Below are 16448 nucleotides of genomic sequence, written 5' to 3' on the forward strand. Positions count from 1 at the left end.
GGCATGTCGCTGTAGAACCGCATCGAAGCCAGTCGATAATCATCGAGTGACAGGCGAGGTCGCCGTCCTGGAGCTAGATCCGGCTTCATCATCCAAGCATTCCGCATTGGCTTCATTAACGACATCGAACAAGGCTCGAGTCAAGGCTCGAGTCAAGGTCCGTCTGCAGCCATCCGATGTACTCAAATCGTAGTCGTCGGGATTCATTTTTGAGACGATGAGAGAGAATAATTGAAGAGAAATTGAAGAGATGTGAAATTGGAGTGTGTGAAATGGTAGATAATAGTAGTGTTTAAATAAGAAAAAAAAAATTCAAAAAATTCAAAAAAAAAAAAAAAACGAAACGCGTTCCCATCATCCGTGACCTATCGTCCGCGTCGTCCACAATGGCGAAGGATGAGTATCCTCCGCGCATCGTCCGCGATGCTGCAGTGACGGACGATGCATCGTCCGCCCCATTACGGATGTCCTAAGATGTGAATTTTATGCTATATATGAAATCGAGAATTTTTCAATAAAAAAAATATCATGTGATGTCTTCTTGCAATCAATTTCAATCCATCCCTCAAAATCCATATCTCAAAACTAGATCCGGCTCGATTTTGATCATTTAGATCGATTCTAATACATCTAGCTGGACTTATACATGGGTCAAGTTCGATGATAGTATAAATTCCATAACTAATCCATTTATTTCACTATTATATATTGGTGAATACGAAAATTGGAGAAGATTTAGACAGAGTACCTGCGCGGGGTCCGCTGGTATACTGCCGCGTGTCCTCTCTCTATACGTATATTGAATATATATACATATCGAAGGAAGCTAGAGAGATAAAGAGGCGAAACTCGCGAAGCTGAAAGCGAAAACATTAAAATCCAAAACCAACCGGAATTTTCATGTCCATCTTGCCCTCTCTGAATCACGGTTCAACGTCGTCATCGTCTTCCTCAACATCTAAATCTTCTTCTTCCAATCATGGATTCATTAATCGCCAACAAAACCTCCAATTTTCTGCTTCTCCTCCGCCGCCCTCCCATCTCTCAGGTTTTTCATCCTTATCTCTATGCTCTTTCAATATTCGCCTGCTTCTATTGGCTATTGAACCCTAGTTTTTACTTCTGCCACAGTTAATTAAGGACTTGTTTAATCTGGCCAAATTTTGTTCTAGATTTGATGCGAATTAGCTCGGAATTATATATTGGTGCTTATGAATAGGTATATAAATCTCAGCGGAGTATAAACTGGGCTGTTGAATTCCCTGTTGAGTCAGATATCGAATTTTTTATTGTTTTATTTTTTAATTCAAGTATATTGGTGCAGTGCAACTTTTGTAGCTTAATTCCTTATTTTGCTCATCCTACTTAATGATTCATGAGAAATGTTGCAAGCTTAGTTTGGGGCTTGAGAGATCATATGATTCCAACCGCTTCTATCTGAATGTTGTTTAGTATCCTTACATGTTTGTAAATTTTTAACTCACCTCTTTAAGTTATTTCAGGAGGACAAATTTCTCCATCTGCACGCAATCGAAGTGGATCTACTGAAGAGGTACTGAAGTTCTATGGTTTCTGTCTCATTAATTTTTCTAGACACAATGGTTTAGTGGTAACTAACTGCACTAGTATGGCAATGCAGAACTATTTGGCCACTGAAACTAGTTTTGTTTTGTGCATGCCAGTGTTAGCAAGCAATGGATTAATATAGTTATGTGCCTATTGATTTAGTATATTTGTATTCATTTAGGTGAAGGTCAGGGAGAGAGTCGAGAGACAGAACCATGGAAAAAGTCCAGTTCAGCAACATGATTGCACAAACTCACCTCCAAAGGATGCTGCTTATTTGCAGGTTGGATCCTCTGAACGGCCAAGCAAACCATCTGGAACTGTTGTTTCATCAAGTGTCAATCAGATTGCTGCATCTTCGACTTCACAGATGAGCTCTGGGCATTCAACTGGAAAAAAAGCTCAGGCAGTTAACTACAATCACTTGTTAAATTTCCATTATGATCCTATTACTGTTTCTCGTCCGCAGTACAGGGCACCTCCGCCACGAAGACAATCAAGGAGAAAACCTTACAACAAGGACTTATTTTTTCAAGCAAACTACAAGTTTGTTGTGCTAGATACTGGGAACTATGCAGCTGAGTCTATTGACCCGGACAAGATGTTATGTTGGGAGGATATCATTTGCTTGAAATACTCTACTCCTTTTCCTGCCCAGTGTCCAATATGCTTGGATGATCCCTTATGTCCACAAATAACTTCTTGTGGTCATATCTATTGCTTCCCGTGCATTTTGCAATACTTCTCCATGGGCGAAGATGATCCTAAAGTAGAATGCTGGAGGAAGTGCCCATTGTGCTTCACAATGATTTCAACAAAAGAATTGTATACCATCCGCATCGAGAATGTTAAGCAGTACCGAGAAGGTGATGAAATAGACTTTGTGCTATTAACCCGTAAAAAAGACTCATTCAGTTCGTCAGTTAAAGATAATGAGAACATCAATATTGAAGATGAGATTGTGGATTCTTTCTCAAAGTTCACATTGACTTCTGATGTGGCACTGTCTGTAAGAGAAGCAATGTCTGACCTGGATAGTTGGATAGCTAAAGCTGACTCAGGCCTAGTTGATGACATTGAGAAACTTCCATATGTTTGTGCTGCAATGGAACAGTTGAAGCGAAGAAAGAAATATTGGAATGAGCATTGCACTTCTAACTTTGACAGGGCAAAGTATGGATCTCCTCCTACTGCAGATGCCCATGCCAATAATGGTGCTTCTGGATTTGCCACTCGTGTAATATCTCCAACTAAGAATGATAAGTCGGACCGTTTTGGTAAATTATCTCCAAGTAAGGTGCTCGATGAATTCCATGCACCGGAAGTTACAGATATCAATGAATCTGTTGGAGATAAGGACATAGCTTTATCTTCTTCTTTCGATGAAAATAAGATGTATCCACAGGCACCTTCTAATGGCACAAAGAAAAGCACAGAGGGAGATTCATACAATTTCTACCAGGTATTTGATCTATCTGATACTCCTACCCTCCCCCTCCCCCCTAACCCAGACGTGTGTGCACACACACACACACACAGCTGGTAAGTAGACGAAACTTCATATCTGAATATATTAGGGACATCTAGGTGACTAGGTGTCTGGGTTATGTATGGGAAATCAACCATCCCAGCATTCCATGAACTTCTTTCTTAAGGGATGCAAGAAAATCATTTTGATTTTTTTTCTGCATAGGCTATTGATGGTCAGCATCTTATACTTCATCCATTTAGCATGAAGTGTCTTCTACACCATTATGGTAGCTATGAGAATCTTCCTACCAGGTATGCGATTACTGTTTCCTTATAGCTCCTTATACTGTTTAATTTTTTTTCTTGAAGTCGATGTACAAGCAAGTGAATCAGGATATCAGTTTTTATTGTATAACTTCTTAGTATTTCACAAAGATAATAAGCTTCTATCTTCTCGCATGTATTTCTAATATGAAGTTAAACTGCTAGCTATTGGTAGCACATTACCAGTATACTGGATTATTCTCATTCAGTTTATAAAATTTAATTGATAATAGTTATGTTTATATTATCCTTTTCCTATGAGTTTCTTAATGATATTACTGTAAAATTAAGAGCTATGGACATGTAACCATTCTAGTTTCTTAATGAGACTTACTAACATATTGATGCTCTGCTGACTGCTATCATACACGTCAAGTTTATTTTGATATGGGATTTGGAAATATTGTTGAATGTAAGAGCCACATTCAATGATCATTTTTAAGTGTTATATTTTGACCCATCATATGATGACGGCTAAAATTGCAGAATCTCTGGGAAGATCTTACAGCTGGAGACAGTGACACAATCAGAGGCTATGAGGCGACGCTATCGCTTCTTAAGTCATTTCTCCTTGACAACAACATTTCAGGTGATTACTATAAGATACTATTCACTCTCACAAGGGTAGGTGAGAACTTTTGCTTGTCATTTTGTTGGTTTTCCACTGTGTCTCATTGCTGACAATCTAGCTAATATTGAATCCATCTGATGCCAATCATGCACTTCTTAACAGCTTTGTGAAATTGATGTGGGTAATCTATTGCCTTCCGAGTCCCTTTCTCCTTTTATGGATGAAATAAAGAATAGGGAAAATCAAAGAAAGCGACTTGCGAGGAAGGTATACCTAAATCCCTCAAATAAAACTATTTTACAGTTTGTCAGAAACTCTGCTTGGTGTTCGTTTGTATATTTGCACCTTTTCTGGTAAGTTGGTTAGAGTACAGAATTTAATATTTGACTTGGGGTGTGGGAGCGGACGTATGAATGTGGGCTGGTTCTTTTGCTTTGAGGATGTTGGCTAAACTTTCCAGACTAACTGATCTGCCTCTTGATATGCTACTCATTTGCAGTGGTAAATCTTATACTGAAGAAATAATTTTCACTATTTTGCACTAGGGTAGTGCATACTGCGGATGCTTAAAAGAAATACAACCTCTTTAAGTATTTAGTGCAAGAGGTCTTATGTCATAATTTTGAAAGGTTGATTGAGTATGCTTCAGTACTTCATTGACTATACATTGGTCCTTGGGAGAGTATGTTTGGTAGCAAGACATGTCTTTTATGATTATGTTTACATCACATCTGAAATTTGTTTTGATTCTTGGCATCATGATTGCCATGTTTGGGCACTCATACTATGAAAGTTGGTATTTTGTATATAGGAGTTGAAGGACAAAATCAAAGCTGAAGCTGCAAGCAGTCAGTTTGCACCTGTGTCTTATTATTCGCATGATGCTGCCCCTAGCTTCTCCACAGATGATTTTGAAGGTGATAATTTATTCCCTGGATGATAAAAATGAGCAAATGACTTGGTATGGAGGTTACATTCTAATTGCTGAGCTAAAGTTCAAAATCCGGACCAACTAATATTCATTAGTTTAACGTAGATGTTTGGTTTACTTTACTGGTTTAACCTTATAAAGTAAATGGATCCTTGGTTAAGCATTTCAATAATGAGGCTTCTAATTTTTTGATTGGCGAAAGTAGTGCTAAACTGCTAATAATTTACGGAATGAGTAGTAAACTAGACGGTTGTAAATTGTATCATATAGACTGATATGTCTCACCCAAAATTTAAGCTCAAGCATATTTGGTGCTTTGGGTAGCCTTCCCCACCAATTATGCTTGAGCTTATATTTTGTGAGTTCTCATCATTATGAATTGATGGATGTTTTTCTCCTGCCCTAAGCTTTGGGAAGTCCTCCCATGATATCATCATCTGGCCCTTCGACTGCTGGGGAAAGGCTAACGTTTTCGAGTGTGGCAAGGCTTGGTTTTGCTGCTGCACATGATTCTCCTGTTCAAATTACCCCAAAATTTGATCCCCCTCATGACTCCGCTGCAATTGGTAATTTACTATGTCCTCGGCATCAGATCATGACGTTTAGTCAATGATTTAGTTTTTCGAGTGCTGATTGTTGTCCAACTATGCAGGGTGGAAAAATAGTGGCGCCTCATTTGCCAATGTAACGTCTAGAGCAAAACAAGACGAAGCCTCGCGTATGGCTAATGCGAATGCAAATGAAGTTGGGAAGAAAGGAAAAAAGGCTAGCAGAGTATTATTGTCCACATCGGGTGGACGCCGCTATTGATGATGATGATGTCCTTGTATAAATCTTTATGCTTCTTTGACATGGGAAAAAACCGCATTTTTTTAAACATGTTTGTTGTACTAGGATTCTCTCTTTCAGCGATTGTTACCTGACATGGTTAGAATTATCTGTGTCGAATGATATTGTGCTTATGCCTGAGATTATTTCTATATGCTATACAGCAATTTGGTATTCTGAAAAAGTAAGATTGTTTTCTAAAAGCTAACCGTTTGATTTGATGTTTTTAGTTACTACTATCAAAGATATTTTAAATCAAATGCGTTTGATCCTGAAAATATCAGCTTAAAACATCCCTTATTTCTTCATATCTTAGCATTTGATTAGTTGGATGGTTGATATCTTCTGATTTTGAGGCAAGCTACATGACCCATTACACCATTTTGACAAGAACATAAAATTTCTTCTTCAAACAAATATTCCAACAAAACATGATAAACTAAATTGGCAATCCATAACAGAAAACACATTCTCAAAAATAAATAAGTTACTTGTTGGTATTATTCTTGAAAACATCATCAGAGACGACCTTGAGGAGCTTGCGCTGCTTGGATTTAGCGATCTTCTTGAGTGTATTAGGGTTGGTAATCTTCTGCAACTTGGTTCCCGACTTGAGAATATTCTCCGCCTTCTTCTTCTCCCTCTCCTCGCGCAGCCGCCTCTTGTCCTGCTTGTTCTGCCGTATTTCCTCCTTGAGCTCCGTCATCCTCTCTCTGTATGCCTTCTTAATCTCCTTCTCCCTCGCCCGCTGCTCCGCCGTCGTCCCCTTCTTCACCTGGACGGACGACGCGCGCCGCGTCCGCACCTCCTTCCACCTCTTCCCCGACACTTTGCCGGCGATCACTCCGTCGTAGGTCGGCTTGCCGAAGGAAGGCTTGTTCGGATCGGAGGAGGAGGCGACGGCCTGCCGCTTCGACGGATTGGCGTCGATTTCCATGGAGGAATCGTTGTCATCGAGGAGGTGTTGCTTCTCGGCTTCCTGCTCGGCTCTCTTGCGCTTGAAGGTCTTGCCGCCGAAGCCCTCGTCGAGCTTCCGGAAATCGATTGTGCACGCCATTGCAATTGCTCTCAATCCAACATCTCTATTTTGTAGGGTTTATGAAAGGCTGTTTGTATTGGGCCTTGGGCCTCACATTTTTTATTTACTTTGATGTGGGCCGTTGCTACTTTTATTGGGCATCGGCCTCACTACCAAAATAGGTCGAATATAAGAAAATGGAAAAGCATATCAAGAATTTTCATGAAAATTAAAATTTGTTTTGAATCAATACAAAAATGAAATATCCACTAATTTTTCATGAGAGATGTAAAATGAGCCGTAAATATATGACAGTTCATGAATGTGCAATCACATTTCATGAACTTTTACTATTAGGCAACAATGAGCAATACTACTTTTCACTAATAAATGAAACGATATTTGTGCATCTTTATACAGGGGTCACGAGTGCAAGCCCAATGTCACAAATTATAGCGTAGAGTCGACCACTTGAGCCAACCTAAGTCGGGCGCCCCTCCAAAGTGCAATGAAGGTCGCCAAACTAGGCCATGCATGGGCTCAAGGATCACACAGCTTATTTCCAATCAATTTTGAGCCTTAGACATCATATTTTGAGCTAACTTTTGGACTATTATTGAAAATTCCATGAAAAGTCAAGTTTTTTTGTATGTTCAGAGTGAACTATATAAATGCTCTTACATTCTTTTTGAATGCCTACAATAATGGTTTGACCTTTATTGTTTGGCTTATTGTAAATAGTTTATATTAAAGTTATGCAATCACATACGCATACTATTTGCTATCTGTGATGAAGGGAAGAACAAAACAATCACGGAAAGGATAATCTGCAAAATCTACTTTTACATGAATATAATCGTCGTACAAAATTGCTCACCGTTGCACAAACAGGCACTTAATCTACCCAATCATATGATCTAAAAATGAAGTCGGAATGACAATTCTAACTCGGAGGGTAATCATTTCGACAGGTTGCCCCTGCTGCAGAGACTTCAAACTGAACCATTTTGAGATTTACTCTCTAAAACAAGTTCCGAAAGATCACTCTCAAAGAAGGCTGCGTGAAGAGCTCTTACGCATTGTTCTGCTTCGCTGTCATTTACGATCAACGATATATTGACTTTCGAAGCACCTTGAGAGATCATTTGAACGTTTACACCATTAGCCCGAAGGACATGGAACGCCTGCCCACATTAAGAAATCATTAGCAGCAGTAATAGCCCCTCCACGGCAAAAGTAGAGCAAGACAAGCTAAACACATTAATCCTTTGGATCTGAGAGATTTTCGGGAGTGTAAAATGTAGCAAAGAGTTCTAGTGAACAGTTATAGCAGATGAACAACATAAATGAAAATCATATCACGAGAAGATAAGCAAAGCATATAATTCAAAGATAAGCAAAGTTTGTGCAATTTGAATAAGGCAGCGCACCTTTTCAAGTATCAGTGAGGATCTCTGAACATTTCCAATAAGAGAGATGATAGATCTGTGCTGGAGAAGATTTACAACTGCAATTTTTTCTAGTTCTTCCACCACATGGTCTAATTCCTGTTCAAAAAATAGGAAGCTGGGTAAGAACTTGTAAAGCCAATTATAAAACTTTGAAGATAAGATCATAAGACCTTGAAGCTATTGAAACAGTTCTAGAACACTTTAGGTAAAATTTCCATGAAAAAGGGGAAGATAAAGTCAAAAGAAATTTAAGGCAAAGGATACACTCACAAGCTAGGGAAAAGTAAAAAAATATTAGTACTCCATATAAAACCAAAGATTGCCACTTGAAACAAGAAATTGATTCTAACTAGCCCAAAAATGAAATATTTAGGTTAACGAAGGTCTTGTATCATACGCTTGCCTGCTGGATAAGTTCTCTACTCCAAAGCTTGGAAGGGTCCAACGTCAAGGAAATACTCACTTCACTAGTGGCAACAACATCAACAGATATGCCTAGATCCTCAAAAATTGCAAAAACCTGAACAAAACAAGTTTGAAGTGAAGTGCAACAGGAAAGGACAAAACTAATGGTGGTTGCAAGTTGTTCACACAAATATAGGCGTTGCTTACCCTAGCAAGAAAACCAAATTGACCAAGCATTCTTGTGCTAACAATATCCAGCATTGTAACATTCCTTTTCAAGACAATGCTAGTAAGTACAGCCTGGACATGCATAAGAAAAATAAGTGTCCGACACTCTTACATGGCCAACTAATTGTTTCTCAAAATAATTAAGCGACTAACCTCACTCATGTCCCTTGATCTAGTGATAAGGGTTCCAGGAGCTTTTGGATTATAAGAGTTTTTCACTCGCACAGGTATATCACCTTCCCTAGCAGGCCTCATGGACTGTGGATGGAGGACCTTTCAACCAAAAGATACAGATTGACTTAGTAGAGCAACATCCAAATAATAAAAAGAGACCCTAGTCGGCAATCAATATCATCTGTTGTCTGGGATACAAGTTCAATTGTTTGGGACCAGTATAAATGAAAAGCTGCACTAAAAAAATTGTTTTACAGATGACATCCTTTGCAGATGCAAACTAACAATCTTAGACAGCCTACCTGGTCATTTAGACAAAACCAGCATGAAAAATTATTTCTAGAGTTCGTTAATGCAACAAGAATGAGCAAGGTATAGTGCAGACAGTAGAAAATAATTTTGAGAAGTCTTAGGTATACCTGAGCACCAAAATAAGCAAGTTCAGCAGCTTCATCGAAAGTTAGATAGGACACAGGTGCAGCGTGGGAATATATATTAGGATCACATGTGAGAACACCATCAACATCTTTCCACACCTAAAAGGATAGGACAGTTAGGTAATGTCAAATGGTTACAATTCCAAGAATAGTTTGTTTAAAGTTCTACAGAAGATGCACAAAGGTGAATCGCTTTTCAATGTAATGGAGAGGGCTGAAGTAAAGCAGCATAAAAGAATACCGAATATAAACAAGAATTGACAATGATTAACCTGGATTTCTCTTAAACCCAAAGCTTTCCCGATTGTTGTAGCAGTTAAATCGCTACCACCTCTCCCTAGTGTGGTCACTGCACAACTTCTCCAACCCTACAATATGGCCAAACACCCTCATGATTCACTGATAAATGTACCAGGAAACCACATAACAAATACAACATCGATAGGATCATTAGGGAACAGGGAATCACCTTCCCAAGGAAGCCTGTAACAATAGGAATAGCAGGATCACTAATCCAATCCCCATGCAATCTCTTTGCTACAGCTGGATAGGTTGCTTCCAAAATATCCGCATTCGTGAAATCATCAGTGGTTATAAAACCAATATCAAAGGCATCATACTGCAAAAAGATGCAAAATGTTGCAGTTATACAACAATGTGGTATGCTGGCAGCGACTTTACTACTGTATAGCAAGCAGCACCAGAGAAACCGTAATCAATCATTAGCAAAAATGACAATTAAAAATATAATCAAAGCTCACTGCTTAAGCTATATAGAATTTTCACATGATGCAACAAGGTAAACTCCTGGATGTTATAGCTCAAGTTTGAGAGAAACAGAATTCCACAAAAGCATGTACAGCTCAAACATGTACTTCTCTTCGCCCAAAATTTGAGAGGAAAATGAATTCAAAAAGACAACAGCTGACTCATCTTATGAGATTGGAAACGGATTTTTCACCCAAAAAGAATTTGTTGGCCATGGAATAAAGTAATACCCCCATTCAAACGTGTGTTGTTTTAATCACTTCATAAAAACAGGCTGAAAAGTGAAAACAATTCATTATCTTAGAAATTCTATAAATAGGTTATGCCATTTTCCCAGGACAGGCAAGTTTATGGTATCAAAGCATGGAAAACCAAGTAATCCGATTGTTTAATAGGATGGGGTTCATTCATCTAGTGCCCATGTACAATAGGTGAAATAATATGGGAAATGGAAGTATTTTGGTAAACTAATATGAGGACAAATATAATAAATGGAAAAACCCTAGCTCCAGTTGTACCATCTTTCAGGAAAAAAGAATAAGAAACTTATTATGGCAATACAAACATTTGACACAGAATCACCGTAGTAATTTATGTTTCTTCGGGGCTCAAGAAAGCATCATTATTCATTAATCATAGGAAATTCTTCTCTATTTCAAATATGTAGCAGATAATTGTACTTTTATAATGATTAATTATGAAATGATTAATTATGAAATGACATGAAGAAATTCAAGAAAACATACTTGTCGGGCTTTTACACCTATTTTATTCAAATAGGCAGCAAAAAGCCTTGTAGACATGCATTCCCCAAAAGAAACCAGGTAGTCTTTTGTTCTTAGGGTCATCTCTTTCATCATAGCAATTCCATTCAGAAGTTGTTCCAACTCAAACAGGTGTTCTGCAGAATTGTTTTGAATAAAAATGTAATAGTAAATGGATTAAATTGTCAATTAACAAGAACTAATGGTGTAAATGCATAAGCAGAAGATGGCAACCTTATCCAGAGTGATATCTCAAATGATGGCTTAAATAAACAGCAAAGAATGCAGTGATCATCTAGAGTTATCATCATAACATAAATGCAGATGCAAGATGGATGTCAATGGCATGCAATCAAGACAGAAAATCTGATAGTCACTGGTCCTACATATAACTCTTCCAGCAAACAAATTTTTATCAACTAACATCATGTTGACTCTCATGCATATAATAAAATCCATTGGTGGCCAGCTCTTAAAGGAAGTGATGTGTCACTCACTAGATATAATTGTGCTGTCTACTCCTAGCTCATCCGCGGTCCTGATGGCACAAGAAAGCACAACTCTTTTGAGTAAAATATTCCCCATGAAAAACATTAGGATGGAAAATTTGCACACAAAAAGCTGAAAAACCTCAAATGTAAATCTTTGATGAAAGTCAATTCTTCAAGATCAGACACATTCGAAACGCCACAAGTGACAGACTTCTCTCCAGCCTGTAACACAAGCACCACAATCAGAAACCAATTTATGAAGGATGAATTAGACACACAAAATCAACAAATACCAATAAGAGCTTGTTAGTTGTTTTCCCCATAGCAGAAAGAACAATGACAGGTCTCTCTTCTGGAAAGCTGAGAATGAGCTCAGCCACTTCCCGCATTCTCTCCGCTGAGGCGACAGACGAACCACCAAACTTCATCACGCAGGTTAGCTCATTTTCATTCGAAGTTAGGTCAGAATCGTGGTCCTGAGTATCAGTCCTTTCAAGCATATCAATCTTCCCACTCTCACATCTCATTCTGAGAGACAAACAGTGACTAGAAACCGAAGGCAGCCATGGCGGCAAGGAAACCGCGAAATGAAGATACTGCTGCCTAGGAAACTGCATACACTGATAGCCGGAAGCATATTTGCTCTTGGGGAAAAACTGGTTGGGAGTTTTGACGCCAGATAAATGCAATGTTGTCGCCATGCCAAATTAAACCCTCCGAATTAAATCCTACCTATTAATGGCGGAGAGAAGTGATGAATTTAAAGCAGATCTTTCCGGAAGCAGAAAGAGGTGAACTACTAATGTGTAGCTATTTCCACCACCGCAGCCCGAGAACAGGTATCACAGAGAAAACCTAGAAAGGGAAAGATAAAACGAAAGATTGCATTCAATAATATACTAGCAATCTGCAGAAAAATGTTGGAAAGAAGAATCAAATGGCAGCAATGTATGATTTGAGGATTGAGTTGGATAATAGTTTGAGCTGAAATTGAATTGATAGATGTGGAAAATTAACCTGGAATGCGGATTGTGGCGGCGGAAGGGCAGGGAACGATGCAGACCACCAACTCTACACAGCTGCGAAACGTTTTCTAATGAAAAATAATTGCGTTTTTGTTTTTTTGTTTAGAATGTGCGAGGAAGGTGTGGTGGTCGGGCACTTCCATTAAATTAAATTGATTTGATTTGATTTGAAGTTTGGAGCACTACTATCTTGACTATGATTGAAGCACATTTGCTGTAATAGTGTTTGAGATTAATGTTGCCAAAAAATATGAATATATAGTACTGTATATTGGCTTAAAAGATAAAGAGTATTTTTTTAAATTTGGTTATTTTGAGTGGAATTTTTTTTTAAAGTACTCCCTCCATAAGTCACTCTTGTTGCACACTTTTATTATAGAGATAGACACTTATTTATTATCTATAATAAAAAATAAAATGAGACACTTATTATTGGACATACCAAAATAGCATAATGTAACTCTTATTTTTGCTATTTTTACCTTTATGTCGAACCGAAAACGTGAATTTTAGAATCGTGGTTCGGTTCAGGTTTCAAATTTTTCGAACCGAAACCGCGACCGAACCGTCGGTTCCGGACGGTTCCGAACCGGCGGTTTCACGGTTCCGAACCGTCAACGCAATGATAAATTTAAACATAGTTAATCCTTATATTAAAACTATACTCCATTAAATAAAACATTGCTGAATGATCGGGTTTATGAGTTTTATACTCTTATATAAATAACTTTCATTTTTAGATTTGGTAATATCCGTAGAAACAATAATGTGGGACAAAATTTTGTAGCAAAAATAACTTTATAATACTATTTGGTAAAATTGGATGGTAAAAACATAAGATAAAAGATAATAAAATAAAAATAACTAAATTACAAGATGGAGTCTATGTTGTATGGTTTATGGTAATAACTTTATAATACTATTTTCGATTTTATTAATTAACACATTTTTTTACGTATGGAATCTATGGAGTATGGATAATTATTAATAAATATTTATCCAACATTTTAAAATAAACTTAGAAGAATTGTTTACTTTAAATAAAGTATAATAAATTAACATTAACCGGTTAATGTTGTAGTCTTCAAAATTGATTAGTTGAGTCTTCAAAATTGATTGGTTGACGGTGGGCGATGGCTGCACTATTCAAAATTGATTGCATAAACCACCATTTCTTTTATTTTTATTTATTTATTTATTTATTCTTAAATGTTGATTTTAAATTCAAATTGGATCTCATTTCTCTCTATTTTTATCTATATTAAATACTCCTCTCTATCCTTACTTACACTCACCTCATTTTAGTGTTAACAACTCAATTTAAACTATTCATTTCCTTGTTCCAATTTATTTTATAATTTCAAACTATATGGCAAAAAAAAATTAACGGAAAAAACCGTGAAACCGCGAAACCGAACCTAAACCGCTAGGAACCGTCCAAAAACCGGCGGTTCCGAACCGAAACCGAAACCGCCGGTTTTTTAACCGAAACCGAAACCGAAACCGTGAAACAGCCTCACGGTTCGGTTCCGGTTCCATATTTCCCAGAACCGGAACCGGCGGTTCCGAACAGAAACCGCCGATTCATGTACCGTGGGCAGGTCTAGTTTATGGTAGAGATGTCAATAGGGTAAGTAGTACGGAGTAGTTATTTTAAACCAATCGATTTGTCCGACTATTAATTCGGTTACACATTAATCTGGAAAACAATAAAGTTTTGCATAGATACCAGTTTAAAAATTATGGAAAAATAAAAATTCAGAGTAGTCGGTGGATTTAGAATCAATAATTAGTGTATTGGTGTAATGTTACTGAAATTAGCTTAGCTTATGGTACTAGCTTATTCATGATATTGATGCACATGAATAAACTTAGTAAAAAGGGAATGAACTGTTAAAGTAATTTCCAGTATAACTGCAGAGTCACCTATATAACTATATTGAAATTGGGATACAACAAAGAGTAGAATAATTTCTTCACTAGGAGATACAAATACAAGTACAACAAAGGGTTACTACAATATAGTCTAGTAAGCTTAGGTTTTACTCGTGACTATACTACAAGGGTAGTAAAGAGCTTATTCATACAAATACTATCATTGTAGTCTACAATAGGTCTCGGGTTCACCAGATCTGCACCAGCTAACTGATACTGATATAAGGTGCAAACCAAAGACATCAAATAGGCACGCTTGTACACTCAGAAACAGCAGCGGCAACACTGTCTCCATATGCAGCAGCAACAAAGCGCAGATAAGCTGCAAATCACGAACACATGTCATTACTTTGATGCGGTGCTCAATATAATGATCAACACTCCATGAGATGACAAGCCAAATAAATCAAACTCATGGAAGATAAAAATCGTTCAATGTTTTTGAAGGGGATTAGGTGAACATTTTTATGAATAAGCTTATGACACTTTATTATTTAAAAATTGTAGAATTCACTTCAAGGGTGTAGCCCAAGAATAGTTATCTATGTGTTTCAAGAACTAGCTCCAAATGCAATCTAAGTTCCTAGCTATCTCATCTCTTTTCAAGTCAAGATTGACAAGCCATATGTTTTTGCTCAAAAACCAGCTTAGACAGTGAACCTTTACCGAGTTGAAAAGCATCAACATTCTTTACCTCCAACCATCAACATTCTTTACCTCCAACCATCAACGAGTATAGCCAAATTTGCATAAAGAAACAATAGTTACATTATGAGATTCTTGAAAACTTTAGGTGACAACTGACAAGCAAATTCAATTGTTAGATGTAATTTACGTTTGGATACAATGCAGATGGGAGATCATTTCCCCTGCCTGGCCAACCACCAAATCGGGAACGTGAGCATAGCCATTACTTTACAAAGATGTAATCTTTAGAAAAAGGCGAAGCATAGACTGTAAACATCAGGCAATACGTTTGCAGCTTGCAACAAGACCAGCTTTGAACAAAGTCGAATCGAATGTTCCCTAACTGTAATGATCATTTGAACAGCGCTCATCTGTTTTAAGTTCAAGATTTTGGATATGCACTTAGCAGAACCAACTAAATAACAATGTGAACCTAATCGATATGCATCATGGACCGACCTAGAGAAGTTTCTTAGAGCACATCTGTGTTCGATGCTTAATAGATCAAATTCACACATAATGAGCAACAAAAGCCTAATTTGCAGTAAATGTAGAAAAAATACTGAACATACCAGCCTTGAAGGAAGGAAAAGCAGGCAGAATCAGAGTGATGATGATCATCGTGATGGTGGTGAGAAGGCGGAGGCTGATGGGGAGCGTGGCCAGGATTGAAGTATCCTTGGTAAGGTCCTGGCCCAGGGGGCGGCGGAGACGGATGGTGAGGGGGTCCGTGCCCTAATCAAACATGTGTATGAAACATTAAGCCAATTAACAGGAAAAAACACAGTAAAATGTGAAATTGAATATGATAGTTGAAACGAGGTTGAAAATGGAAAAGAACCTGGTGGAGGATGGTGCGGTGCGTCGTGATGATGTGGAGGCGGATGGTGTGGGGGGGCGTGCCCTAATCAAACATGAATCCGATTACCAGTAAACTGAGAAATTGAATAGGATGAGTTGAAATGAAAAATGGAGGGATGAGAGCAGAGGGAAGGAAACCTGGTGGAGGATGGTGTGGTCCCTGCGGCACGCTGTGATAAGTCATTTTGGAATTTCCGATCACTGCGATTTGAGAGCGAAATTGATGATCAAAGGTGATTAAGATTTTAGGTTTTATTTTTCAGATTGCAGTTGAATATTTTCACTCTCATTATAGAGATGGACATGGTGATGATGGAGTTCTCACTGTATACGACTCTAAGTCTCTAACTGTGTCGGCCGGTCCATATAAGGACGCCACGTGGACTGTGTTGATAGGCTCTAAAATTATCATAATGTATTTTATGAAAAAAAACTAAGCTACCGTAGGGCGTAGACCAAAATTATTAATAGTGTGTTTGATTCTGATTGACCTTATAAGTTCATTACATAAGCT

The 16448-nt window shown here is 37.9% G+C and overlaps 4 protein-coding genes across 5 annotated transcripts; 1 reads left to right on the top strand and 3 right to left on the bottom strand.

Moving 5' to 3' along the window:
- Positions 1 to 825: 825 nt before the first annotated feature.
- LOC125211452 (RING/U-box superfamily protein) lies at positions 826 to 5874 on the top strand. Its single transcript, XM_048111250.2, has 9 exons — positions 826 to 1048; positions 1503 to 1552; positions 1748 to 3028; positions 3260 to 3348; positions 3847 to 3949; positions 4094 to 4198; positions 4743 to 4848; positions 5270 to 5428; positions 5515 to 5874. The coding sequence occupies exons 1-9, from the start codon at positions 901 to 903 to the stop codon at positions 5670 to 5672; spliced, it is 2199 nt and encodes a 732-aa protein (XP_047967207.1). The 5' UTR covers positions 826 to 900; the 3' UTR covers positions 5673 to 5874.
- Positions 5875 to 6071: 197 nt separating this feature from the next.
- On the bottom strand, positions 6072 to 6765 carry LOC125211453 (coiled-coil protein). The gene has a single exon (XM_048111255.2). The coding sequence runs from the start codon at positions 6745 to 6747 to the stop codon at positions 6178 to 6180; it is 570 nt and encodes a 189-aa protein (XP_047967212.1). The 5' UTR covers positions 6748 to 6765; the 3' UTR covers positions 6072 to 6177.
- Positions 6766 to 7531: 766 nt separating this feature from the next.
- LOC125214511 (aspartokinase 2, chloroplastic-like) lies at positions 7532 to 12594 on the bottom strand. Of its 2 annotated transcripts, none has more exons than XM_048115570.2 (13): positions 12444 to 12594; positions 11720 to 12281; positions 11566 to 11648; positions 11433 to 11473; positions 10918 to 11072; positions 9873 to 10022; positions 9676 to 9771; positions 9386 to 9502; positions 8946 to 9065; positions 8772 to 8864; positions 8563 to 8679; positions 8139 to 8255; positions 7532 to 7892 (listed from the first exon to the last, which is right to left on the bottom strand). In XM_048115570.2, the coding sequence occupies exons 2-13, from the start codon at positions 12125 to 12127 to the stop codon at positions 7701 to 7703; spliced, it is 1689 nt and encodes a 562-aa protein (XP_047971527.2). In that variant the 5' UTR covers positions 12128 to 12281; positions 12444 to 12594; the 3' UTR covers positions 7532 to 7700. The 2 variants fall into 2 exon arrangements, with proteins under 2 accessions (XP_047971527.2, XP_047971525.2); XM_048115568.2 differs by having other exon boundaries at positions 8557 to 8679.
- A 1759-nt stretch (positions 12595 to 14353) lies between these two features.
- LOC125211980 (uncharacterized) lies at positions 14354 to 16252 on the bottom strand. The gene is made up of 4 exons (XM_048111959.2): positions 16073 to 16252; positions 15915 to 15977; positions 15646 to 15808; positions 14354 to 14708 (listed from the first exon to the last, which is right to left on the bottom strand). Exons 1-4 carry the CDS (start codon positions 16116 to 16118, stop codon positions 14651 to 14653), a joined length of 330 nt encoding a protein of 109 aa, XP_047967916.1. The 5' UTR covers positions 16119 to 16252; the 3' UTR covers positions 14354 to 14650.
- Between the last annotated feature and the right edge of the window lie 196 nt (positions 16253 to 16448).

The sequence above is a fragment of the Salvia hispanica genome, chromosome 3 (genome assembly GCF_029641045.1).
Source record: "Salvia hispanica isolate PSC_SH4W2 chromosome 3, Shi_PSC_v1, whole genome shotgun sequence".
Lineage (NCBI taxonomy): Eukaryota > Viridiplantae > Streptophyta > Magnoliopsida > Lamiales > Lamiaceae > Salvia > Salvia hispanica.

Excerpts from the sequence above, each read along its gene's own strand:
- LOC125211452 (XM_048111250.2), top strand. The coding sequence starts at position 901 with ATGTCCATCTTGCCCTCTCTGAATCACGGTTCAACGTCGTCATCGTCT. Across the intron at positions 3,950-4,093 it reads CCTTGACAACAACATTTCAG|CTTTGTGAAATTGATGTGGG; the intron begins GTGATTACTATA and ends ACTTCTTAACAG. Across the intron at positions 5,429-5,514 it reads TCATGACTCCGCTGCAATTG|GGTGGAAAAATAGTGGCGCC; the intron begins GTAATTTACTAT and ends CCAACTATGCAG.
- LOC125211453 (XM_048111255.2), bottom strand. The coding sequence starts at position 6,747 with ATGGCGTGCACAATCGATTTCCGGAAGCTCGACGAGGGCTTCGGCGGC.
- LOC125214511 (XM_048115568.2), bottom strand. The coding sequence starts at position 12,127 with ATGGCGACAACATTGCATTTATCTGGCGTCAAAACTCCCAACCAGTTT. Across the intron at positions 8,256-8,556 it reads AACTTATCCAGCAGGCAAGC|GAATTAGACCATGTGGTGGA; the intron begins GTATGATACAAG and ends TTTTTTGAACAG. Across the intron at positions 7,893-8,138 it reads CCTCACTGATACTTGAAAAG|GCGTTCCATGTCCTTCGGGC; the intron begins GTGCGCTGCCTT and ends TAATGTGGGCAG.
- LOC125211980 (XM_048111959.2), bottom strand. The coding sequence starts at position 16,118 with ATGACTTATCACAGCGTGCCGCAGGGACCACACCATCCTCCACCAG. Across the intron at positions 15,809-15,914 it reads ACCGCACCATCCTCCACCAG|GGCACGGACCCCCTCACCAT; the intron begins GTTCTTTTCCAT and ends ATGTTTGATTAG. Across the intron at positions 14,709-15,645 it reads TTTTCCTTCCTTCAAGGCTG|CTTATCTGCGCTTTGTTGCT; the intron begins GTATGTTCAGTA and ends CGTGATTTGCAG.